Source organism: Marmota monax, unplaced genomic scaffold (genome assembly GCF_021218885.2).
Source record: "Marmota monax isolate L192 unplaced genomic scaffold, Marmota_monax_Labrador192_F-V1.1 WCK01_AAM20220418_F8-fsc00036, whole genome shotgun sequence".
NCBI classification, from domain to species: domain Eukaryota; kingdom Metazoa; phylum Chordata; class Mammalia; order Rodentia; family Sciuridae; genus Marmota; species Marmota monax.
Genome location: NW_026694491.1, coordinates 466,759 through 493,859, shown reverse-complemented (window position 1 = coordinate 493,859; position 27,101 = coordinate 466,759). Strand labels below are relative to the sequence as shown.

The window sequence follows — 27,101 nt, the reverse complement described above, 5'->3', positions numbered from 1 at the left end:
AGCTGGGCATGGTGGCATACACCTGTAATCCCGGTAGCACAGGAGGCTGAGGCAGGAGGATTGCAAGTTCAAAGCCAGCCTCAGCAAATTAGTAAGACCCTGTCTCACAATACAAAATAAAAAGTTGGGGGTGTAGCTCAGTGTAAAAATAAATCTGAATATTATGTCTTAATTGTTTATCCATAAGGTTTGGAAAATAGCTGGGCATGGTGGCTTATATCTTTAATCCCAGTGATTCCAGAAGCTGAGGCAGGAGGATCTCAAATTTGAGGCCAGCCTCAGTAATTTAGCAAGGCCCTAAGCAACTTAGCAAAACACTGTCTCAAGATTAAGAATGAAAAGACTGTGTACTAGGCAAGTGCTCTACTACTGAGCTACACACCCACCTATTTTAAGTATTTTGGGGTTTTAAATTTGTAGTCTCTTTAATCTTCTTTATACATCTTTTCCCTATTTCTATTGGATTTCAAATGACTTAAGTTATATAGCAGCCTAACACAGTAGCTTAAAATTAATATCTTAATGAAAGTTAAGAGTGCAAGTTTTCTTTAGAAGGCTCACGTATGAAATGTTCTCCTGTGAGAAAAAAATTCTAAGGAAATTAACTATACTAAATCCCTAATAATAGCACTTAAAAAAACTGGGATTAAATCCAGAGCCACTCTACCACTGAGCTACATCACGTCACCAGTCCTTTTTAAAAATATATATATATTTTTAGTTGGACACAATACCTTTATTTTGTTTATTTTTTTATATGGTGCTGAGCATTGAACCCAGTGCTTCACGTATGCTAGGAAAGTGTTCTACCACTGAGCCACAACCCCAGCCCTCACCTTCCCTTTTTATCTTTTATTTAGAGACAGGGTCTCCCTAAGTTACCAAGACTGGCCTTGAACTTGCAGTCCTCCTGCCTTAGCCTCCTGAGTCACTGAGATTACAGGTGTGTGCCACAGCACACTGTTAATAGTACCTTTAGCAAGCAATTTTAGCAACATAATAATTAAGTGAAAGAACATACATGAAGACTAACTTCTATTCCTTTTAAAAGTTAAAAATTAACATTAATAACGTTTTATAATGTTAAAATTATTGACATTTTAAACATGTAATCATGTTTAAATACTTAGAGCTATCCTTTGTCTGCAATGTAAGTATGGCAATTTGAAAAAAAACACCATAGAACTGTTGATATTTACAAATTACTTGTAGTTTGTTGAACCAGAAATGTTAATTTAAAGCTTCTGGATGGCGTTTTTTTTTTTTTTTTTTGCAGGGAGTGGGTACTGGGGATTGAATCCAGAGGCGCTTTACCACTGAGCCACATCCCCAGCCTGTAACTAACATACATATATATATATATATATATATATATATATATATATATATATATATATATATATACACATTATAGATGGACACAATAACTTTATCTTATTTATTTTCATGTGGTGCTGAGAGTCAAACCCAGTGCCTCACACATGCTAGGCAAGTGCTCTACCACTGAGCTATAACTTCAGCCCCATCCCCAGCCCTTTTTATTTTTTTTATTTTTGAGTCAAGGTCTTGGTAAGGTGCTTAGGGCCTAAGTTGCAAGGCTGGCTTTGAACTTGTGGTCCTCTTGTTTCATCCTCCTGAGCTGCTAAGATTACAGGTGTGAGCCACCGTGCTGGCTATTTGTATTTTTTAAAATATCTTTATTTTATTTATTTATTTTATGTGGTGCTGAGGATTGAACCCAGTACCTCATGCTTGTGAGGCAAGCAGTCTATCACTGAGCTACAACCCCAGCCCTGGATGGTGTTTTTAATTAATTTGTTTGTTTGTTTCAAAGAGATGCTGGAGTTACTATTAAGTTCAAGAGCCATCTGGTGAAGCTATTGAATTGTTCTTCCCTTTAGTTTTTCAAACTCCTTGTTTGTCATGGGCTGACAAAATGTGAAACCTTAAGAAAAAAGTTAAAATTGGAGAAGTGGGTTTAAAAAATGACAACTAAAATGTACTTATCCAAATTGGCCTTAGACTGCACTTAATTTTTTTTTTCAAAGTGTAGTAATAATACCTATGCTCATACTTTCTTTGCTCCAAAATGATAGTACTGTTTCTTTACAAAATGGTCTATACTTAAGCAAAATATACTCTTTCTTTTTTAAAAAATTTCATCTTGAAAATAACTCCAAGTAGGGGAGAAGAATCTACAGTTCTAGTTGAAAGAGGTACACATAAAGAATTAAAGTAACATGGTTAATAAACTGAGGCATGTTCAAACCACAAAGAATCTGAACTCTTTTGCACTGTTCTCTGAGCTGTGTTGACCCATGGTCAACATTCACTCTCCCTATGCTGATAAAGAAAATTCAGCCTCCTCACACACCAAAGCAATTCTCAACTAGGCATCCTAAAGCCTGTTAATACCAGTTTTTTGTTTTGTTTTGTTTACCATATTTATTTTCACCATAACAGCCTTTACCTAAACACACCTATTGTAATACCTTGGAATGACGATACTCTGAAAAGTTAAACCCCTGTAATCAACTCTATTCAAAATCTACCACCTTAAAATAATAATAGCTGACAGTGAATGCTTATCATGTGCCAAGATTTCATTAATTTTTTCATTAAATATTCATTACTCTAAGATGTAAATATGTAGGCATTATCATCCATACCTTAGAGTAAAGAAAAGTTTAGACCACATGACTAGCAAGTTGTTGAACTGGGATCTGAAATCAGGTTTGTCACCTTGCAGGACTTGCGGTCTTTAATATGATGCTTTACTGTCTTTAGTTCTGTCAATGCCTTATAATCTCAGAACATAAAACCTTGATGTGCCACTTTTCTTTGTATCTCTTCTTTCTCATTCAACTCAGACATATCTCAACGTCTGAAACACTGTCTCATTAACATGTCTTCAATTCTCTTGTATTCTTATCCTTCTGTAACAACACCTGACAAGGCAAAACGGAATCTCCTGATCAATATGCTAAGCCACCTATTCTGGTTCCATTTTCAAGTAAATAATTGCTGCTTAGAAAAATCTTCTGTCTGATTGGCACCACTAAAATTTGTAATCTCCTACTTAATCCGGATACTCAGAATTACTCATCAATCCATGTATTAGTCTTTTCTCAGTTCCTTTCCCATCTATTCCAATCCTTCCTCTAACCATGTAATCCTTCTTCTAACCATCCCCTTCTCATGTCATCATTTAATGCTTTCCCCCAATCCTCTCAGGAGACTATATTACAACTATGTTGTATAGAATATGGCAACATAGTCTCCTCCTACTTCTTCAAGGAAGATAGAGTCAGTGGAGTCAGCACTTAATGATCTCTCTCAACTTCCTATCCCTGGACATACTTATTCATTTACATCTACATACACTACCACCTTTATTCCAATATTGCTCCTCCTGTTCTAGGAAAACACTTGATCTCATGCCCTTGAACTCACTTCCTTCTGCCTCTTCCAGGACCTGGCTCCATCAGCCATCTCTTTTTTCCTTCAATGTCCCCTTTCTTCTGATTCCTTCCTCCAGCAGAACAATATTCTAAAATCTCTCCCTTGCCCTAGCATTGCCTCAGTTATTGCCCAGTTCCTCTCTTCTCTTTCTCGTATACCTACTCTTCATGGTCCATTCATTCCTGTTCATCTCACTGCAACCTGACTTTTGCCTCTCCAGCTCCTAAAACAGCTTTTACTAATTGGCTCCAGATAGTCAGTGGCAGTCCTGATCACCAGCTACATAGGACCCTCCATCCTAAAATGTTTCATTTCCTTGACTTTATGAGCATAACTTCTCATTCTCTTCTTAGCATTTCTTCTCTGTCATTCGTAGGTTTCTCTTTGCTCGCACTTTGACTATTGGTGTCCCTTAAACTTTTATCCTTGGACCTCTTATTTTATTTAATAGACAATAGATGACCTCAATTTCCACCCACAGATCCATGACTTCCAGTTATTTATTTTTAGCGTATATCTCTCCCCTGAACTTCAAAATTGTACATCTAGTTGCCCTTCTGAAAATCTTAACCAGAATGTCCCACACATATATTAAATCAAAAGCCCCAAACACATTTAATCATCTCCCTAAACATGTTCTCTTTATTTTTCTCCCTGAATTGATGGTAGTCACCTGACTTAAAACCTAAGTGTTTGTTTGTTTATTGAAACAAAGTCCTTGCTGTTTCCCTGACTAGTCTCAAGTATCCTCCCACCTCAGCCTCTCAAGTACTAAAACTATAGACCTTGCCCTGTGAGAGTCAAAAATTTGTGAGCCAGCTTTCCTCCTAACCCCCAGATGGAATCAAGCACTCCCCATTTTACCTCCTGAATAGTTCTCAAACCTGTCCCCTCCTCTTCATCTCGTGCCTCTGCCACAGTAACAGGCCCACATCACTTCTCACTGGCAGTAGGAGATCTCCTAAGACTTCCTCCACTCCCACTGCCAACCCATTCTCCACATGGCTGCTAGTGTGCTCTATCTAAATATAATCTGGTCATATCGATTTCTTAAAAATAACTTTCAATACCTCCTTGACTGCCTAATGGGTTCCTTAGTTGCCAACTATGTAGAGAAAAACTTGCCCTGGGGATATTAAAAAATAACCTTAATATCACCACTTTTTATAGCATTATATATTTATTACATGTTCATTTTTGGCATCTTTTTCAACATACTTACCAACAACAGATGCTTAATAATAAAGAAGGAAAAAGTCTGAATCAATACCTGGATATGGCATCTGAATCTTCTCCATGCGGAAGAGGAAATGATAAAAAATGGCACTGGCTGAGAAATTCTAAGTAATAGAAGCAAATGAATTTGTGACCTCCTCTGTGAATGTTTTTTTTTTCTAAAAATTAATAATGCCTTTGAATCTTATATTTTTAGGAAAAATGTTACTTAGTTTTAATGTATTAATGATATAAATATTAAATACTTAACAACTATACTATGAAATAGTACATATACATATGTATTTTTATATATGCAGTATATATAAAGTAGTATAGTAGTGTTCCCATTTTTTAAGTAAGAAAACAGACACAAAGGGGTTACTAAAATAGCTTGTTTGGACCCTTTGGCTTTAGTGTCCACAATATATCTATTATGCTATTAGACTCCCACATGAAAATCTTGGGAAATTTGTATTGAAAAATATTTTGAAGTTTTATTGGTATTAAAAAAAATCTGGGGGGCTGGAGCTGTGGCTCAGTGATAGAGTGCTTGCCTGTCATGTGTGAGGCACTGGGTTCAATCCTCAAATCCACATAAAAATAAAATATATATATATATATATAGAAAAAAATATATAGAGAGAGAGAAAAAAAAAGTTTTAAAAATTCTAAGTTAAGGATCCAGATCAGTAGAATAACCTTACATTGTAATTACGTGGTCCATATGTATACAGTGGCTATAAACATTAAAACATTTTCTTAAAATAGTTAATACTTCTTTTCCAATTTTGGTTTCCCCATAAGACTTTGTGTTTTGAAAAGAATCATGGAGTCTACTTAACTGGGTCCGGGATGGTTCAGCTCCTTCACTATAAAATTTGATCCTTTCCCTACAAAGGAAGGGGGCAGGGCTGAGAGAATAAAAAAAAAAAAGAAAAAGAAAAAGAAAGAGAATCACAGAGTTGGAAAAAGAGACAACAGTACAGGAGAAAGAAGCAGGCATGGGAGGATAACTGAAGGGGAGATAAGAATCAGGAGCAGCAATGATAAAGTTTTCACCTTCTTACAAGAAAGTAATCAAAGGGTTTCCAAAAACAACTATGTAGAGAAAAACTTGCCCTGGGGATATTAAAAAATAACCTTAATATCACCACTTTTTATAACATTATATATTTATTACATGTTCATTTTTGGCATCTTTTTCAACATACTTACCAACAACAGATGCTTAATAATAAAGAAGGAAAAAGTCTGAATCAATACCTGGATATGGCATCTGAATCTTCTCCATGCGGAAGCTTCTGAAGTTTCTTATCAACCAGATCCAATGAAATAACTGGTGTCTACATAAAAACGGGGATTCCCAAATACTTAATGTGATTTTTTCCCTAGCTAAGAATTCAACATAGAAAAAAAAATCTTTATTTTCAACCAATGGTAGAGTAAGAGGAAACTACAGATGGGAAGAGGGGGTGGGTGATAGAAGGCCTCTGAATTATAAAGGGTATGAATACTTGAACATTTTTTTTAGCATTCTTAAAATATAATTTACTGTGTTCATGTATTTGCTATATTTGAAACTAGCTTAGTGAAATGTTATCATCATTAGTGAAATGTTCGCCCATAATAAAAATGATTTGTACTTCCATAATAGCACTTGTCTAAATAACCTTACATTGTAATTACATGGTCCATATATATATACAGTGGCTCTGAACATTAAAACATTTTCTTAAAATAGTTATTCTTCTTTTCCAATTTTGGTTTCCTCAAAGGTAATCCCAGACTACAACACATATCTAGCAAAATAATCCCTCAGCTAATATTGTTACAGAGGGCATACCCCAGCTCTTGCAGGGTTGAAGCTCATATACAGACAGCCCTTCATCATAGCTCCCAGGTGGCTACTTGTCTGGCCACTTTCTAGTCATGAAGCTGTCCCCATTATTTCATCATGTCACTCAATAAAAACTGAGTGATTGCTATGAGCTAGGTGCTATTTCAGGTGCCAAGTAAGTAGATCAAATTCTTAAAGTTATAGTCTCAATGGACAGAATGACAATTTTAAAAATACATTGGGCCAGATGTGGCTAAGCAAAGGAGGCAGACCACTCTTTTAGATAATTAGGGCTTCCTTTTTTTTAATACATTTTTTTAGTGGTAGATGGACACAATATCTTTATTTACTTTTATGTGGTGCTGAGGATCAAACCCAATGCCTCAAGCATGAGGGGCAAGTGTTCTACCACTGAGCCACAACCCCAGCCCATAGGGCTTCCATCTTTCTGAGGGGTAATATTTTGAGCAGAGATCTGAACAGCTGTGAAGAAATAAGCCCAGAAAGATTTGGAAGACAAATGTTCCAGACACTAGACAGCCCAGATAAAGCCCTATAACAGAAACAAGCTTAGCATGCTTGAGAACCTCTATATAAATACTCTTAATTCAGCCTCCCTGAAATACCTCAGCCTCTTATCTCTGGAAACCAGTCATCAGAGCCCTTTTCCCTGCTTCCTGGATCCTACACCCCCTCCTCCTCCAGCCCAAGTTAAGTTCCTTTTCTCCCTTTGTGGTCTGCTACAAAATTTTAACTAATATGTTTTTTATGACATTAGTACTTGTAACATGAGTGGGAGGTGGGAAAATGGAAAAAAAAATGCTTTCTAACTTCTGTGACATATGAAGGAAAGAAGGAAATTCATTTAGAGGAAAAGGATAAGAGTGGTAAAGAAGAAGAAGGAGAGGAATTGTTCTTTCTAAATTCCTAATTGGAATCTGGGACCCACCCTGCAGGTAAATTATATATGAAATTTTTGGTTAATGGGAGACTCTATTACATACTTAGGATTACCTTTTTCACTTAAGTAATGAAAGCTTTATTTATTGTTTGACAGAACTGCTACAGAATTTGAATGAGTATATTTCTTTATAATTTTTAAGCAAAAAAAAATGGAAGGAGCAATTCTATATAGAAACAGGATTCATTGCAGTATATTTGAACCTGGACATGGCATAATTTGGTAGATTTAATTCCTAAGTACTTCCCCATGCCATTCCTTTCTCCCTCCCTCTAAATCCCGAAATTCTTTACAGATGTTAAGGAGAAATAACACCACTGAAAATACTGTCTGGTACTGAAAATAGTAGTGAGGCTAAAAGCAATTTTTTTTTCTAGAATGTTTTAAAGTATATTAAGAATCTAACCGGGGCTGGGGTTGTGGCTCAGCGGTAGAGCGCTCGCCTCGCACGTGCGAGACCCTGGGTTCGATCCTCAGCACCTCATAAAAAAATAAAATAAAATAAAATAAAAAACAAGTGAAATAAAGGTGTTCTGTCCAACTACAACTAAAAAATAAATATTTTAAAAAAGAATCTAACCATATTTTACTGGCTCTACTGCTGCCCTCTGTTTTAAGTCATCACATCTCTTGCTCATATTATTTCAGTCTCCTAAAAGGTGTTCTTACTTTTGCCCTTGCTCCTCTATAATCTATTCTCAACACAAAAGCCAGAGTTATCTTTATAAATGTTAGTCAAATCTTACCATTGCTTTGCTCAAATTCTCCAATAATCTTCTGTCTTATTCCAAAGAGAACCAGCCTCCATTAGCCTGTGAGGGCCTTACTGTGATCTGTGTACCCATCACCACATCTCTCATCTCATCTTATATCTCTCCCCTCTATTCACCATTTTGTTGCTGTTCTGAACACCAAAGTGTGCATGACACCATGGCCCCTCCTCTGGAAGCCATTCTCCCAGCCCAAACACACTTCTTCTCTCCCCAACCACTTGGTTGACTCTCTTTACCCTTCCAGTTTTTGCTCAGATCTCCTTCTCTAAGTGAGTCCAAACTTGGCCATCAGGTTTAATACTGAAAACAACTGCCCATCCCTGTCCTATCCTCTCCATAAATCCCTTTAACTTGCTCTTTATTTCCTAGGTATTTTCACCTTCTACCAAACTATATGACTTGATGATTTATTTGTATATAACTTAGTTTGTCTTCCTCCTCTTGGATATAAGCTCCCCAAGGTCTTGGATCTTTGTGTTTTGTTTGCTGATATATTTTAAGCACTTAGAACAGTGTATAGTAACAGCATATAGAACAGCATATAGTAACACACAAGAAATGGGTTGAATAAATTAATCATTATACTTGCAAATACTGAAACTGTTTTAAGTTAGTTTCCTTCTTCTTAGCAAGTGTGGGGAGACAGTATTCCTTCAGATTTTGCACATTATAAGTACTCAGTAAATTGCTTATTTTTTTAAAAAATTTTTTAGTTGTACATAAAACAATACCTTCGTTTATTTATTTATGTGGTGCTGAGGATTGAACCCAGTGCCTCACACATGCAAGGCAAGCGCTCTACCACTGAGCCACAACTGTTATTGCAATTTTTGTCATCTGTTTTTTTACAACTTGTAGGCATCAGATTCTGATGCAATAGCCATAAAAGTAGGTAGCCATTGTAATTCTTCTCGAATGTTGGGCAACAACAATGTTAGAATTGTATTGCTTCTGTTCTTTTCTCATTTTCTGTTATGTGTGTTACAAGACAACAAAATATGGGAGAAAAATTATAGAGCAGAGTACTTAATAGTAGATTAAAATGCTATGGTGCTAGTGACTTAGGAGGCTTGAGGCCCAAGGATCTCAAATTGAAGGCCAGCCTTAGAAATTTTGTGAGACTCTAAGAAATTTAGTGAGATCCTGTCTCAAAATTAAAAATAAAAAGTGCTGGGGATATAGATCAATGGTAAAGTGCCCCTGGGTTCAAACCCAAGTATTAAAAAAAATGCTATGGTGCTATATTTGATTCACATTTAAAAAAAACATTTTCTTAGTTATTTATTGATGTTCCTTTATTTTATTTTGCTTATTTATATGTGGTGCTGGGAATTGAACGCAGTGCCTCACGTGTACAAGGCAAGCACTCTACCGTTGAGCTACAACTCCAGCCCCTGATTCACATTTTTTAAATAGCTTTATTTTGTTTATTTAGTTTTTTTTTTTAATGTGATGCTGGGGAATGAACCCAGTGCCCCCTCACGCATGGTAGGCAAGTACTCTACCACTGAACTACAACCCCAGCCCCGATTTACATTTTTTTCACTTAAAATTTTTTAAATTATAAAACATTTCAAATACACAGGAAATTATATAATATGCAGTGTAATTACTCCTAGCATTATCAAAGAGTATTGTGTGTGCAACATGAAATTATATGGCTATATACATAGCTAAAAAGTCATATAATGTCATTTAACTTTTATTTTGCTAAAGGGTCACCAAATTAATACATCAGAAATTAGTATCTCTAGGTACTTCGGTTCTCTCATTCTTATACTACCTAAATAAAAATACATGTTTCTTATAACATCTCTGTGATATTGTATCTTAGATATGTCCTACACTATGTTAGTTGCATTTGCTAGTACAGTTACAGGGCAGGCAATAGAAATGAAATGAAAAGAAAAAGACTCCAGGAAGTACCTTGATACCATAAAAGAAAAATTATTAAAATGTAATTATCATATAATACACATTTTCTATTTCAGATTATATATTTTTCAATGTTTTGTTATGCAAAATTACAGTTAAAGCATCCTCTCTTACCTAAAAGTTGAAAAATTCCTAAATGTATATCAACATACTCATCAATTAATAGGCAATCTCTCTCTCTTGATTATAATATTTAACTATGCCAGTAAAGAGTATCTCTTTTGGAATAGTTAATCTTGGCTCATCATTTCTGCTTTGAATCCAACTGCTGCCTAACTGTAAATATGAACTGGTCAGGAAAATATTCCAAACATGCAACTGTTGCATTAAGTCAGTTAACAATTGTAAAGGGAAAATGCAAAACACAATAAATTGATGGTTAACATTTGTATTTAACTAAAGCACTGTTTGATAAAACACAATAAAATCTAGTTTATTTTTAAACCCAAAGAAGTAAACTTTTTTCTGAGAGAATTCTTTCAATAAATTTTGCTGTAGAAACGAAGAACTGAATGTGTGTTTGTGTGTGGGAATGGATCTTTTCCTCACCAAATACCAACACACTTTGTGTACCTTTATATTCTAGAAGTTAAAAAAATATTTTGGCCACCTTTTTATTATTTCCAATTTTGTTAAGAGTTCATCTGTTCCATTCCATTAGTGGTTCCCTTTCCGTTTCCTGTCCAATAATGAGATGCATATTGTTCTATTATTATTTGAAACTAAGACATAGGTTGAATATCCTTTATTGAAAGTGTTTGGAATCAGAATACTTCAGATTGGGGGAGTTTTTCATATTTGGGGATATTTGCATAGATTATTAGAATGTTGTCAAGCTCAGGTCTCCAAAGTTTCAGAGTTTGGAACACTGTAGATTTTCAATTAGGGATTCTCAACATGTAGCAAATATTTCCCCAAACCGGATGCACTATTTATTCTACAACACATTGTTTTCCTTTTATTACCTTCCTACCCCATAAGATAAAAATTTAGGATCCTATTACTTCTCCCAACACACACCCCTCAGACACTCCTTTGGAAGGCCTTTAATCCCCCCTTCACATCTGCTGCTCTCCCAAATCTGCCCTCCTATTGCCGAGACAGGTTGCTATTTACTATAATTTCCCTTAATGGTATACCACCCTTTTTATTTTATTTTATGTTTGGTACTGGAGATTAAACTCAGAGGCACTTAACCACTGAGCCACATCCCCAACCCTTTTTTTTTTTTATGTTTTATTTAGAGATAGGGTTTGTTAAGTTGCTCACGGCTTGTTAAGTTGCGGAGGCTGGCTTTGAACTTGTGGTCCTCCTGCTTCAGCTTCCCTAGCTGCTGTGATTAGAGGCGAGTGCCACCATACCTGGCCCCTTTTTTTTTTATTTCTTAACTTTTACTCATTCCCACACATTATTACCACATCCACTTGAGATACGTGTGTGTGTGTGTGTGTGTGTAGGTGTGCATACAAAATGGGAGATAAGGGAAAACATAGGCGAGAGCAAAGATCAAGGTGTGTTGCCTACTAATGTTTATTTTCCTATACTGGGGTTCTTGTTATTTCTTTGTAGTCAAATTAAAGTATTTTCTCAAACATTTTCTTAGGATAGGGTTCTTGAGTGATAAACTATTTTTTTTCTTGTGGGTGCTAGGGTTCCTTGTGCATTCTAAGCAAGCACTCTTATCTCTGACATACATCCCCAGACCTATATGAATTCCTGATAATTCTTAAATATCCTTCCTTCCTCCCTTCCTCCCTTCTCTTCTTTGTATTAAAGAATGGTGTATCTTGCCTAATATGTGCGATTCATTATCTTTTAGATCCAAGCATTGCAGGTGAAGAAACTATTGACAGTGGTTACTTTTCTCCTATAGATAACCTGTTCTTTATGCCTAGAAGCTTATGAAGGCAGATGGACTGCTGAAAATTTCCTGCAAAGGCACCTAAAGAAATCCTGTTTCTTCTTCAAGAAACTTGGAATGGAACCACCATTTGACCCCCTTATCCCATTCCTCGGCATATACCCAAAGGACTTAAAATCAGCATACTGTAATGACATGGCCACATGGATGTTTATAGAGGCTCAATTCACAATAGCTAAACTATGGAGCCAACCTAGGTGCCTTTCACCAAATGAATGGATAAAGAAACTGTGGTATATATACACAATGGAATATTTACTCAGCCATAAAGAAGAATGAAATGATGGCATTTGCTGGTAAATGGATGGAACTGGAAACTATCATACTAAGTGAAATAAACCAATCCCCAAAAACCAAAGGTCGATCCGGGCACAGTGGCACATGCCTGTAATCCCAGTGGCTCAGAGGCTGAGGCAGGAGGATTGAGAGTTCAAAGTCAGCCTCAGCAAAAGCTGATTGATTGGTGACACATGCCTATAATCCCAGCAATTTAGAGACTGAGGCAGAAGGATCACAAGTTTGAAACCAGCCCTAGAAATTTAGCAAGATCCTCAGCAAAACAAGACCCTTTCTCAAAATAAAATATATTTTATATATTTATATATATATGTGTGTATATATATATATATATATATATATATATATATATATATTTTTTTTTTTTTTTAAAGGGCTAGGGATGTAGTTCAGTGGTACAGTGCCACTGGATTCTATCCTCAGTTAAAACAACAACAACAACAACAAAATGCAGTATTAGGTTAATCTTAACTTGGGTTTCTGGTCATTCCTATTGTTAATTAAATTTTTCATCACTCTAACTACCAGATCATAATTAATGTTTTACCTTTCAATTAAACAAAATTATAAAAGCAATAACTATAGAAAATCTCTGGCAGAGCTCCCATGTCAGTGGCCTATGGACTATTTGGCCCATAGTCATGATTTTTTTTGGATATAAAAGTACTTTGAAAAAAATTAACTTGTATTGAAATGGGAGATTTCATGTGAGATTCTAGTTTTAAGTGTCTTTTTTCTAAATCATAAAATCTCATAGTATTGACCCTGAATTAATGGCAACCAAAATCATGTGGTACAGATTAAGGCCACCCCATTTTGACTGGCATTTATTTCCACTTAACTACAAGCCCCACCACTCTCTATTGCATCCTAAGTACTGAAACTGTATTAGCTGCTAGTTTCATAGTATTTTCCAGTTATAGGTAATAACCTATTTCCCAGTGTTTATCTGTCTTAAGTAGGAAAAGGAAAAATAGCTTGAAAGGGCAATTTTTTCAAGAAAAAATACAGTATTTTCCTACATATCTGATAATTAATTATTGGTTCTCTGAACTGCCTGGATCCTAAGGGCATCTGGTTTGCTACTTCTCAATTACTGGTCAACTATAAGGTAAATTAACATTTTTTAGTACATACTTGAGATCATGAGTAGCCTCTAATCATCTGGGCAGTACCACCTTTGGGCAGGGCACTGAACCAGGTGCAAGGAAAAGATACATAGCAAATAGTGGGCATTACACAGCTACACCCTAAGTAAGGAGGCAAGGTTACCACATATGAAAAGAGTGAAGCAACATCTTACTAAGTCATCAATTAGTACAAATAGATATGAAATTGCCTGAAAGTAGAAAATGAATTCAATTATAAGAACACTGAACATTCATTCAACAAATATTTATTGAGACCTATTTTGGGTTAGGCATTGTTCTAGATGGCAGGGATATAGAGATAACCAAAACAGGCAACTATAAAATGAGAACAGAATGCCATGATAAAGGAAATACTGAGAATTTAAGTGTGCTTTTAGATATCAATGGGAAGGTTGGAGGATAAATTTGAAGCTATTTTCTAATAAATAAAACCAAACAAAAATATAAAAGATGGTGGACAATTAGAAAAAAAATTACAAGAACTGGAGAACTAGTTAAGAAGATCCAATATCTAAATAGGAGATTAGAATTAAAATAGAGAAGGCATAATTGGAGGAAATGGAGAAAATCATCAATCATAATCCAAGGAAATTTCTAGAGTGAAACAGCCCAGTGGGTGAAAACATATTTACCTTAGAACACATTACTTTTGAATTTCAGGAAGCTAGGGATAGGGAAGAGACCCTGTGAGCTTCAGGAGTGAAGGTAGGGAAAAGATCACATTTAAAAATCACTAATCAGGGACTGCAGTTGTGGCTCAGTGGTAGGGCGCTTGCCTACCATGTCTGGGGGACTGGGTTTGATCCTGAGCACCACATAAAAATAAATAATATAAAAGTATTGCGTCCATATACAACCAAAAAAAATTTTTTTTAAATCCCTAATCAGAATGGCTTTAGACTTACTAACACCAACCCAAGAAGCAAGAAGATAATGGGAAAATGTCCTAAAAATTCTTTGGAAATCATTTCCAACCTAGAATTCCAACTGTCAATCAAATAAGAGACTGGAATAAAGAAATTTTCAGAAATACAGATAAAAAATTATCTTCTGGGGGCTGGGGATGTGGCTCAAGCGGTAGCGCGCTCGCCTGGCATGCGTGCGGCCCGGGTTCGATCCTCAGCACCACATACAAACAAAGATGTTGTGTCCGCCGAGAACTAAAAAATAAATATTAAAAAATTCTCTCTCTCTCTCTTTCTCTCCCACTCTTTCTTTAAAAAAAAATTATCTTCTGTATATCCTTTTTTTTTTTTTGTGAAACTGCTAGAAAATGTATGCCACCAAAACGAGGAGTAAACAATAAAAAGACACAGAAGACAGGAAGTAAGAGATCCAAGAGAGAGAGGCAAAGGTTGTGTTTGCTCTGAAGAGAGAAACTGTGCTTCAAACATAGCAGGTGACCAGTACAAAATGAAACACATCAGAAATCCAGTGGAAAGAATTTACCCCAAGAAGATGAAATTGACAAAATATGTCACATACCCGAATATTCCAATTGGTGTTTTAAATGTAGGAATTTGGAGCTGGAAATATATATGAATATAAAACAACTAAGCAAAACGTAAAACAAAAAATTATTTGTTCTAAGAAAAACAAAATGTTGAGGTTGGGGCTGTGGCTCAGTGATAGAGTGCTTGCCCCACACGTGCAAGGCCCTGGGTTCAATCCTCAGAATCCACATAAAGATAAATAAATAAATAAATAAATAAATAAATAAATAAATAAATAAAGTTATATACATAAAATGTTGTAAAAGAAAAGGAAGGAATCACAGCTTTCTCGCTCTATGGCTAAAATAATGTGAACAGAGTTTATTTTTCCAAAGTGATTTTCTAATTATATCAGGAAGATGGGGGGGGGGGGGCGGTGAAGAGTGTTTTTGAGAGAGAGGAAAGGAAGAAAAAAGACCCAAATTCCTATTTTCCTTTGTAGAAAATTAACATGTGCCTGAAACTGAAAATTCATGAAGTAGCAATATAAGTATATTATTTAGAGATGAGTTTTAATTGGCTGCCTCTGAGGAAGGGGAATGGGTAAGAGGACAAGGGTGAAGAACTGCTATTATTTATTTATTTATTTTTGGAATGAAACTTGCCGGGCTATTTGAATGCTTTACATTATGTGGAAGTATAACAAAAATGTTTAATGAAGCACAGCAAGGTGCCAGTTTTCATTCCCTTCTGTGTTCTTTCTTTTTTGTTAAATGTGATCTTTCTGATTCTTGGTTTCCTTACCTAAAATTGGGGATTCACCCGTCACTTTACACGTCTACTGCAAGATTATAGATAAATATAAAATGCGTAACACATTGCTTAGCTCAGAAAAAAGATCAATAAGTAGAAATATTAATCCTTTCGTAATAAATTATATACAAGTTTACTTAGGAATTTCTAAAGGTACCTCATGCCCTCAAGGGAAATTAATGGGAAAAGTTATCTATTTTATTTTTTAGTGGTGCTGGGTATTAAACCCAGCATCTTGCACATGCTAGGCAAGCCTTCCACCACTGAGCTACATGTTCAGCCACAAAACTGTACTTTTGTTGCCTCCCCTTCTGCTTGTCTTCTAAATATTAGTTTTCCTAGAGTTTTCTTCTAGGAACTCTTCTCACTCTATATCCTTTCTTTGTGCATTCTGTATTTTTTCCTTACAATACCTATCTTAAATCTTGTTGATCAACAAAGCCTCTCCAGGGCACATATAAAGCTTGTCTTGCTTCTGTCATGATTTGACTAAATGGCATGAAGTGGGTAACCATTAAGGTGTCTGTATCCCTTCTGACTGTCCTAACTATGGAGCTCTTCTTTCCATTACTGTTGGCATTATAAAAAGGAAAACACAAGTAAATGAAGTAAATAGTAAAGAGTAAAGAGGAGTGGAACAACAGGTAGCCTAAGTTGGTTTGAGAAAGAGAAAGAACAGAGATGTCTTGGAGGTATTTATACAATGGACAAACGATATACTCATAAGATGGTCTTGGATTATAAATAATAAGGACTGGTAGAACGACTCTGTTTTCTCTGGTAGCACATATGACAGCACTTCCAGGTAATCTTGTTACGATCACTGTGAAAAATAAACTATGTGTTGTCAAATCTATGTTGCTTCATCTGTCTTTTCTGATGCAATTACTATGTAGGAGAAAACTTTTACAGGCAAGAGAAACAGAGTCAACACATAAACACAGTAATGTTATTATATCTAAAAGGTCAGTTTTTGGAAACAGTAAAATATTAGTGGTTGCCAGGGATTAGAGGGAAGGGAGGAATGAGTAGGAGAAGAGGAGTTTTAGGGCCATGAAACTATTTTGTGTGACACTATAATAATGGATACATGTCATCATACATTGGTTTTAAAATATGGAATTTACAACATCAAGAGTGAACCCTAATGTGAACCATGGACCTTAGGTGATAATAATGTGTCAGTGTAGATTCACTGATTTTAACAAATGTACCACGGTAGTGCAGCATGCTGATAGTGGGAGGTCGTGTGTGAGTAGGTGCAAGGGTCGATGGGACCTCTGTGTACTTTTCACTTGAATTTTGCGGTGAAACTAAACTGGTTTTAAAGTCTATTTTTTTTAAAAAAGAAGTCAGTTCTTTCTTACAAAATTCTGAAAAAAAAAATAGTACAAACTGAAGTTACCTTCTTTTGAAAGCTTGGGAACAGATTTGTTAACTGAGAAATCTGAAGGTAGAGCTGAATTCACACTCATTGCATGAATTTTTCCAATGATTTCCAACCTCATGTGCTAGAAGACGTGAAATATTTTTTATCTTTCATCTGTTAAAACAATGTGCACATTTTTAATACAAACAAGATCAAAATTTCAAATATACATTTTAATTAATTTATTAAATTTCTTTATAGGTTTCCTATTTCCAAAAAGCAGCTTACAACAAAAGATACAAATAATAATTTAGTAAAATACCACCAAAAGAGGACAAATTAGGATTCTAAATACAAAGAAAGCATATATGCTAATTCTAAGGTTAACATCCTTGCTATAATAAGAATAGAAGACTTCAGCTCTGAGTTTCCAGGGAAACTTGACCTTTATTATAAAGACTTTCACCTATCTTTCTTTCTTTCTTTCTTGTTGTAGATGGACACAATACCTTTGTTTTATTTATTTATTTATTTTTATGTGGTGCTGAGTTTTGAATCCAGTGTCTTAAATGTGATAGGCAAGCGCTCTACTACTGAGCCTCAACCCCAGCACTATTTTTCAAAATTAGAAAGTGTATCCATTCTTCAGAGGACATGAAGTTTTTTTTTTTTCCCTAGTATAAAATCGAAAAATTTATGTGATGATGTCCTCCTCAACAGCTTTACAGCATATGCAGAAGTAGTTGAGTTTTTATCTGGCTATTTCTTTCATTACTTATATGTAAAAAAAAAGAAAAAAGAAAAAAAGAAACCAACAAAGTATAACATTCAGTTTTAGCTCAATGAAGACAGCTCTGCCAAGGTCTAAGCACAATATTTTACAGTGTCTTAGTTAGCACTAACCACAAATGCTAAAGGATGTTTTGCTTTTATTTAATCTATTGACCCATTCTCATCATCCTATTTTCTTTTGCAAGAAACAAAATAATTTACTTTCTAGAAACCTATAAAGACTACTGTTGGAATCTTCAGATTCTAATTCCTTTTCAATTTTGAATAATTTCATTCCTATTGACTCGCTCTATGGTTCATTAGTACCTGGCAAAGATGAGAGATATCATTGCTACTTTAAGCACATATTTTGTGTAAGATGATTTAATACCACATCAACAGCATCAAAACAAGTAAAGCAATCTTTGAATGTTCATAAGTGCTGCCTCCTTGTTTGATTTCTATGTGGATATGAAGGGAGTGAATAATACTCCTGTAGCTGAGTAGCTTAAAAAAACCCCAGAGAATCCTGGAAAAAATATGTTTCTGACAAATTAATTAAATTAATTTGGTACTGGGCATTGAACTCAGGATGCTCTACCCCTAGCCTAAGCCCCTTTATATTTTTCATTCTGAGACAGGGTCTCACTAGATTTTCTAGGTTGGCCTCAAACTTGTGATCCTCCTGCTTCAGTCTCCCAGGTGTGCAGCACCACACATGACCCTAACAAATTTAAATTACTCAAAAAGAAGTTTTTCAGGGCTGGGGATGTGGCTCAAGTGGTAGAGTGCTCCCCTGGCGTGCGTGTGGCCCGGGTTCGATCCTCAGCACCACATACAAACAAAGATGTTGTGTCCGCCAAGAACTAAAAAATAAATATTAAAATTCTCTCTCCCTCTCTCTCTCTCTTTAAAAAAAAAAAAGAAGTTTTTCAGTTTTAACAACTTAGTTTTTTTTTTGTGGGGGCGGGGTACTGGGGATTGAACTCAGGGACACTCAACCACTGAGCCATATCCCCAGCCCTATTTTGTATTTATTTAGAGACAGGGTCTCACTGAGTTTCTAAGCACCTTGCTTTTGCTGAAGCTGGCTTTGAACTTGTAATCCTCCTGTCTCAGCCTCCCAAGTTGCTAGGATTATAGGTGTGCACCACCATGCCCAGCTAACAACTTAGTTTTTATCTAAACTAAATTTTTTATGGCATATCTGCTACTAATGGCTTTAAGTTTCATCTCCCATCTTATGCAAACTACAATGTATTAACTATAAGTTTCACCACATTCGTCTGTCAATAATGAGTAAATCTAGGAACTTAATTTAATGACATGAAATATATTATTGTGTAAGCTAATGTAAATGAATACAGTATTTTTTGTCTTTATTTATTTATTTTAAAATATTTATTTTTTTAGGTATAGGTGGACACAATATCTTTATTTTATTTTTATGTGGTGCTGAGGATCGAACCCAGTATCTCACACGTGTGAGGCAGGCACTCTACCATTGAGCTACAGCCCTAGCCTGCTAATATACTTTTAACATTAAATGATTAGCTACTAACTATACCTTGAAGAACATTACTTTAGAATACATTTAAAAGGAAAGCGGATACATTCAAGTCTTGATTATTATGGCGCTGTGGTCTCACCAGGGGCTTTGCTTTTTCTTTCTTCTTTTTGCCTTTTTGACCAATGACAAGCTGTTTCTCAAAGAGAATCTGGGGCAAGGAACTGAATAAAATCAATTTGTCAACTTTATTTATTTATTCATTTTGGTACCTGAGATTGAACCCAGGGGTGCTTAATTAACCACTGAGCCACATCCCTAGCCCTTTTAAATATTTTATTTAGAGACAGGTATGGCTGAGTTGCTTAAGGCCTGCTTAAGTTGTTAAAGTGGACCTTGAACACATGATCCTCCTATCTCAACCTCCTGAGCCTTTGGGGTTATAGGTTTGCACCACCATGCCCAGCTCTCTCTTTTTTCCTACATACATGACAGTCAAGTGTATTCTGATATATTATAATATATGGAATACAACTTGTTTTAATTAGGATCCTGGTCTTGTGGTTATACATGAATACTGGTGGTGTATTCATATATGAACATAGGAAAGCTATGTCTGATTCATTCTTCTATCTTATGTCAACTATTCTTGTTTTAAAAAATTGCTAAGAAATGTCGAGAGCTGTGGTACATGCCTGTAAGCCCCGGCTCCAGAGGCTAAGACAGGAGGATAGCAAGTGCAAAGCCTGCCTCAGCAATGGCAAGGTGCTAATAAGCAACTCAGTGAGACCCTGTCTCTAAATAAAATACAAAATAGGGCTGGGGATGTGGCTCAGTGGTTGAGTGCTCCTGAGTTCAACCTCGGTACCCCCCAAAAAAATTGCTGAGAAATAATGAAAACCTGTAAATTAAAATGTCCATCACCAGGAAAATAATTAAATAAATTATGGCATAGCCTTACTATTGAATAGTAGGATGAAACAAAACTAAGTTTATGTCAGGAAAAGACCTCATTAAATATGAAAAAAACCCCAAAACAAAATAAAACAAAAACCATGAACTAAGCAGAATAATTTCTAAACTATGATCCTAAAACCTACACACAAATAGAAAGATCTGGAAGGATAATCTTCAAACTAGTAACTTTAGGGTAATAGTATTGTAATGTAGTTAATGAAAGTGGTTGTTCACTTTTCGGAAATTTTATAATGTGCATATGTAATTTTTATTTTTTAATTAATTGAAGACTGTAAAAACTGTTTATTGGGATATAATTCATATAGCACAAAAATTCTGTTTTTTTTTTTTTGCAATGGTGGGTATAAAATCTGGGCCATGAACGTGAAGCACTCTACCACTGAGATAACCCCCAGCCCAAATTACCCTTTTGCTGTGTATGATCCAGTGTTTTGTAGTAGATTCACAACATTATACAATCATTATTATTATCTAATTCCAGATTATTTCATTACTATGAGAGATATAGTTAGCAGTCATTCCCCATTCTTCCCTACCCTAGTAAAATTTTAATTGAAAAATCTTAAGAAAGAAAAAGAATAAATTGAAATATCTGGAACATTGTTCCTAGATATTTTTTGGGATGCAATCTAATAATTTAAGCTCTCTTCTCCCTTGACTAACTGGAAACAGTATGCTTGGTCTTACAAAGTAATGTTTATGACAATATGAGAGAAATAAAATTTCATCACCTTCAAATTATTTTTGTCAAGGAAGTCGTCCCTCTGTTCATCCTAGGAAGCTTGGTCAGGAGAGGCAGAGGTCAGAGGGAGGGTGGTACCCAATGGCTTGCAGGAGAAAGGGAGGTTATTTCTCTGAGCTTTTGTTCCTCAAAGAAATCTGGGAAAGAACTGAATGAAACTAATCATTTTGTCTGTAAGATGTTCTTGTTTAAAAAGTCTGTTGAGGCATAACAAAAAACTGTAAGTAATCTACCTCTCTTTTATTAAATAAGTAGGCAAGATACTTAAGCGTAACCTAGGGAACAGCAGCATTGCTGTCATTTGGAAATCAGAAACGCAGAACATCCGACCCTTCAACTGAATCAGAATCCGCATTTAAAAAGGTTTCCAGGTAATTCATATGCATGTTTGAGAAGCGCTGCTTTCCTGGACCCTCCAAGAGCATTTTACGAAAATAACCTCGAAAAGGATAAGTCTGGGGTCTGGGTCCTAGGCTTGGGAAGGCAGGTAGCCCAGGAAGGGGCGGGTCTAGGAAAGGGGCGGAATCCCAGAACCGGGTATCTGCTCCCCTCACCTGCTTGCTATCCGCTACTATCACTGTACATTTGGTTAGGATGTATGAGACTACATGTCCTGCCAGTCTTCCTTTTCCGGCATTAGCCACCTTTAAGGCTCACGAATCTCGGCCGGCTCCGCTACGGCCCAGAGGACTACGGAACCGCGGAGTTAAAATTACCGCCGGAATCTTGTGCACCTGCTCCTCCTCCGGTTCTATAGCACCGCCCCCACCTGACTCTTGGGGCGGAGGGAAGCCCAGGTCCCGCCCCTTCCGAGGCAACCGGAAGTGACGTCATGCCCGGGCCGGCAGGTCTTTCGGTCTTCTTTCCCCTCCCATACTCTTCTTCCCCGGTCCCTTCCCTCCCTTCCCCCTTTCCTCCTCCCGCTGCAGCCTTTACGGCCACTGGGTTGGCGGAGACTATGGAGTAAGCAGACGGCAGCGGCCAGTCGCGGAGGCCGAGCAGGAATAGCCAGAGCGCCTTTAGGGGGGGCGGGGGGAACGCGCCCCAGCACCGCCCCTCCCGGGCGGAGAGCCGAAAGCTGAGAGGTAAGTGCCCGGCTGCGGACACTGGGCGAGCTCCCTCTATGGTCGCGCTCTCACCTGGGCCTCCAGTGGGAGAAAAGGGAATGGGGAAGGACCCGTGCGCGGGTTAGGCCACCAGGGGCCACCGTGCTGGTGGCTGTTGCCTAGTGACGGGCTGCAGGCCGCGCCGGCCGGGCGGTGGGCGCCTAAGAGAAGACTGGCTGGGCTAGCGGCAACCTGGAGGGAGCGGATCCGAGAGGCCCGAGTCCGCCGAAGAGGCCTTAAGGCTACGGGTGACTCGGGATCGGAGTGGTCTCTCGGGAGGGAGACTCGTCCGCGCCAGCGCGGGAGCTCGGGTTTCGGTGGTGGAGATCTTGGTACCCTTTTGGGAAACAGGACACTACTCCGGAACTGGGTGAGACAGCTCCCCTCGGTTCTGAGGTCCGGCTCCTGTAACCTGGTTCACCTACCAGGGCCTTACTCTCCCGGTGTCCTTCTCTGACAGTATCCTGTAGTTCTTGAATGGATGGTTATTGTGTGTGGGGTGGGTGGGGCAGATGTTTTGTTAAGACTAAAACCCACCCGGTCGGTGGTTTCTGAACTTTTGTTTTTCTAAGTGAGAGAAAAAGATGAAGATTAGACCTATAAAGCTTGCAAAACTTCTTGGGATTCTACCGCATATCTGTGATGAGTAATTAAACACCCACTGTTATCAAATCTACTTCTCTATAGGCTTGATGAGCCGCCAGACTCACTGGACTTTAAAGTGCCATGTCAGTAGTGACTTAAAAGTTGCCAGCTAATATTTTTTGCCCATCAAATTCAGGAACTGTTTGTATGATGACACTTAAAAAATGTTAGTTTCAGGAACTATTTATATGATGACACTTAAAAAGTGTTAGTTTTCTAAATTGCGTGTCTCTGTTCTGAAAAATTGATAGTTTAACCAAAATACTTCAAACGGGCTGGGGATGTGGCTCAAGCGGTAGCGCGCTCGCCTGGCATGCGTGCGGCCAGGGTTCGATCCTCAGCACCACATACAAACAATGATGTTGTGTCCGCCAAAAAAAAACCTGAAAAATAAATATTAAAAAAAAAATACTTCAAACTAGCCTGACATAAAACCTACTCATGTTCTGGTGGCTTGAAAGTCACGTTTTTGAATATTCCTTTTGGACTTTGTAAGCCTTTTTCTTCTTTTCTTTTTCAAATATTTTTTTAGTTGCAGATGGACACAATACCTTTATTTTATTTGTTTACTTTTGTGTGGCGTGGGGGATCAAACCCGAGCCACAACCCCTTCCTCAGATGTGTGTAAAGGAATGGAACTGAAAGTAAGATATGGGTCTTCATTCTGTTCAGATCTACTTTACACTTGCAGAAACCTATACTTTTGTCTCTAAGATTGATAGACACCCCCCAAAATAAATAAAGGCACTTTGTTCTTCCATATAATGAAATATTTCTATACAAATCAACTCTGTATTTGAGAATAAAAAACTCAGATTCACATTTGAAATTCATGATCTGCCCCTTCAAGAAAAAACAATAGGTCCATTAGTTGTGTTTCCAACCCATTATATAGGAGTTGATTTTTGATATTTCTTTTCTCATGTCTCATGGTTTCATGAAATCCTGTTTATTTTGTCACTTTAGTACCTCTTGATTCAAGAGAGATCTTCAACTCTCATTTTCTAGTTTCAGCCACCATTATCATCTCTCCTCTGAGCTGCTTTATTAACTTCCTGCATCTACTTTGGCCACCTTTGTTTTTTTAACTTGCTAGACTGAGTATTTAAAAACATAGACCTAATCATATTGTATCTGTGTTTAAAATCTTTCAGTGGCTTCTCATTGTTTTTTTCCATAAACTGAAATGCCCTGTAAACCCCTTTAGTTGGCCTTCTGATTGCCTTTCTAACTTCATCTCCATGGTGCTTTCTGGCATTCCCTTTCTCCCTTGATTACCTTGTCCATCTTTCTTTCTTCGGATACATGGCATTTGGTTATACTTTGTGGAAACATCTCTGAGTCTGGAAATGCTTTTCCTTTCCTTTTCATCCAGTAACATCTATTCATCATTGAACTCACTTTAGGGAACACTTTGCTGATGAGGATAGATTGTCCTGATTATATGTTCTCAGGACACCATTTCAGAGTTGCCATATTAATTAATACATAAATTAACTAGCTGTTCCTCATCTCCTGATACTGTGTAAATGCTTTGTAAATATTTTTTAAATGAATGAAATCATTGAATACTTACCGAATGTAAGCATTAGGAATTATTCTAAGTATTCTACATGCATTGGCATCTTCAGTCCTCAAAACAATCATTTGAGGTTTTGCGGTGCTCTACTACGAAGCTAACTCCCCAGCCCTATTGATTTTATCTTGAGGTAGTGTCTTGCTAAGTTGCTGAGACTGACCCCAAACTTATCCTCCTGCCTCAGCTTCCAACATAGCTGGGATTATAGCAATTTGCCACTATGCCCAGTTCTCCCCTACCCCCATTTTATAGAAATAGTGTAGCTAGGTGTGGACATGCCTGTAATCCCAGTGACTTGGGAGGCTGAGGCGGGAGGATCACAAGTTCGAGGCTAGCCTCAGCAATTTAGGTCCTAAGCAACTTAGTGGGACCCTGTCTCAAAATAGAAAAATAAAAAGGGCTGGGATGTGGCTTAGTAGTAAAGTGCCTTTGAGTTAAAGGCCCAGTACCCCCTCACCCACATAAAATGTTAGGGCGGCTAGTTGATGGTCACAGCTCTGGTAAGTGTTAGAATCCGTATTTGAACTCAAGATTTTTTTGCTACTGAAGATTATGTCCTTAACCATACAACAATTCTCATGCTAGGCTGTTTATAATAATCCCCTGGGGGGCTTGGCCAAGCTACAAAAGGCCCTAACTGTATTTTCATAGATTCTGATTCCAGACATTTGGGATAGTACTTAGCCATATGTGGTTAAGCAAGTTATCCACATTATTTAGATATTCATCAGAATTTGAAAACTTTGTTTTAGATAGTACTTCACTGCTTTATGAATTTGTTTTTATACATTGTGCCACACTCTTTCAGATTTGGTGGTGCTAGGGATTGAACCTAGGCCCTTTTGCTTGTGAGGCAAGCACTGTATTGACTGAGCTATATCGCCAGCCCAGATTGGAGTTTTTTTTAAAGACTATATATATACTGAAATGACCTTATTTAGTTTAATTTCCTACCCAGTTATTTCTTTTTCCTCTCCTGTAGCTGAAGGGACTGAATAGTGGGAAGCTGCCACTGCTGCTGGTTTTTTTTCAATAATTCAAAGACTCTTGTAAAAACTATACCTCATTAATCACATAGACTGGAAGTACCAAAAAACTGGGATGTAATCTCAGCTCTTTTTTTTTTTTTTTTTGATGTTTTAAGTTTTTAATTGTCAACGAATCTTTATTTATTTATGTGTGGTGCTGAGCATCAAACCAGTGCCTTGCACATGCTTGGCAAGTGCTCTGCCACTGAGCTACTACCTTACTTGTTGTTCATCATAACTTGTTACTAATTTTATTTTGACTTTTCAAATTTTTATTTTTATTTTTTATGCTGAGAGTGGAACCCTGGTACATACTAGGCAAGCACTCTCCATTGAACTATACCTTCAGCACTCAAGTTACTAAATTGTTGTTTTAGCATACATTGCTTTATAATTTCTCTGTTGCTATTTAAATCTCATTGTACAATAGTCATAAGATTATAACCAATAATGGAAACTACTTATTGTTTAAGTAGTTTTTAATGCATTTAATGTGGTTCTTTTCACCTTTAGTATGTACCCACTAATTTGTTGTATAGTTGTGTAATTCACTTTACATAGTAAGTCACTTCAGTTTTTTATGGTTTTTAAAAATCAACATTGTCTTCTGTAAGTAATCTGTTCTGGTTCAACTGATAATAAATTAGGTACTTTTTGTATTTATAAAGAGAATGATTATATTCAGCTTGTATAATCTTGGTTCTGAATAAGATTAAACATGACTTCTATTTAGGTCAAAGAAAACATTTTTTTAAAACTTTCTTTTAAAAAATCTTCTGGTAATCTTTGAATGCTTCTATGTGGAAACATGTATTTCAAGAGTATATTTCAAAGTATTCATACTTTAGTTATAACAAGTAAGAATTTCCTTTAGGAATATGGTTACTATTTTTTCCCCCCAAATTTGAAAAGTATTTTACCAAAAAAATTTCATTTCATACAAATGTAATTGTAATTTAGAAGTGTTACATTTTATTTTATGAATATTTAACCAAATCAATGATTTTTTTTCTTGATATTCTTTTATTTTCAAGCATTTACATATAAATCTCAGACCCTTGTGCCTCTTTACAGGTTGAAGCATACTATTTTGAGCTAATTTTGTATTCATGCAAATGTTCTTTCTAGTCAATATTATTATTTTGTGCTTGTTGATGGTCTAGCCAGCAATACAATTTCATTGTCAGATGTATTAAAGAAACCTTAATTTACCTTTTTTTTTTGTGTGTGTGTGTGTATGTGATACTGGGGATTGAATCCGGGGGTACTGTATCATTGAGTATATAGCCTTTTTATTTTATTTTTTTAGGTACTGGAGATTAAACCCAGGGGCATTTTACTACTGAGCTACATTCCCTGTCCTTGTGACTTTTTATGTTGAGACAGGATCTCTCCCACTAAGTTGTTGAGACTGGCCTTGAAATTGGGATCCTCTTCTTTGGCTTTCCAAGTATCTGGGATTACAGGCATGTGCTTCTGTGTTCAGTTTAAAGTAACCTTAGTATTTGTATTGCAGTATTTTCATCAAAAATGGAAGCTAATCCTGCTTTTTAATATTTTATTCTTGGGGAAGTA

General features: G+C 36.6%; 2 protein-coding genes across 4 annotated transcripts in view; one reads left to right on the top strand and one right to left on the bottom strand.

Moving 5' to 3' along the window:
• Nucleotides 1-1,230: 1,230 nt before the first annotated feature.
• On the bottom strand, nucleotides 1,231-21,593 carry Depdc4 (DEP domain containing 4). The gene is given in 16 exon segments (XM_046419276.1): nucleotides 1,231-1,270; nucleotides 1,810-1,947; nucleotides 5,947-6,023; nucleotides 8,148-8,175; nucleotides 9,101-9,191; nucleotides 9,194-9,220; nucleotides 10,301-10,364; nucleotides 10,367-10,447; nucleotides 10,449-10,515; nucleotides 18,117-18,158; nucleotides 18,160-18,250; nucleotides 18,253-18,298; nucleotides 18,300-18,394; nucleotides 18,397-18,448; nucleotides 19,591-19,672; nucleotides 21,499-21,593. Coding segments are annotated over 16 exon segments (1,116 nt in total).
• A 410-nt stretch (nucleotides 21,594-22,003) lies between these two features.
• The window catches only part of Scyl2 (SCY1 like pseudokinase 2), a 61,948-nt gene continuing 56,850 nt past the window's right edge, over nucleotides 22,004-27,101 (top strand). The window contains exon 1 of one of the 3 annotated variants that reach the window (XM_046419340.2): nucleotides 22,004-22,253. The gene's annotated coding sequence lies outside the window, so the exon portion shown is untranslated. Of the gene's footprint in view, nucleotides 22,254-22,277; nucleotides 22,645-27,101 lie in introns of those variants that run through there. The other 2 variants (XM_046419338.2, XM_046419339.2) reach the window with 2 other exon arrangements.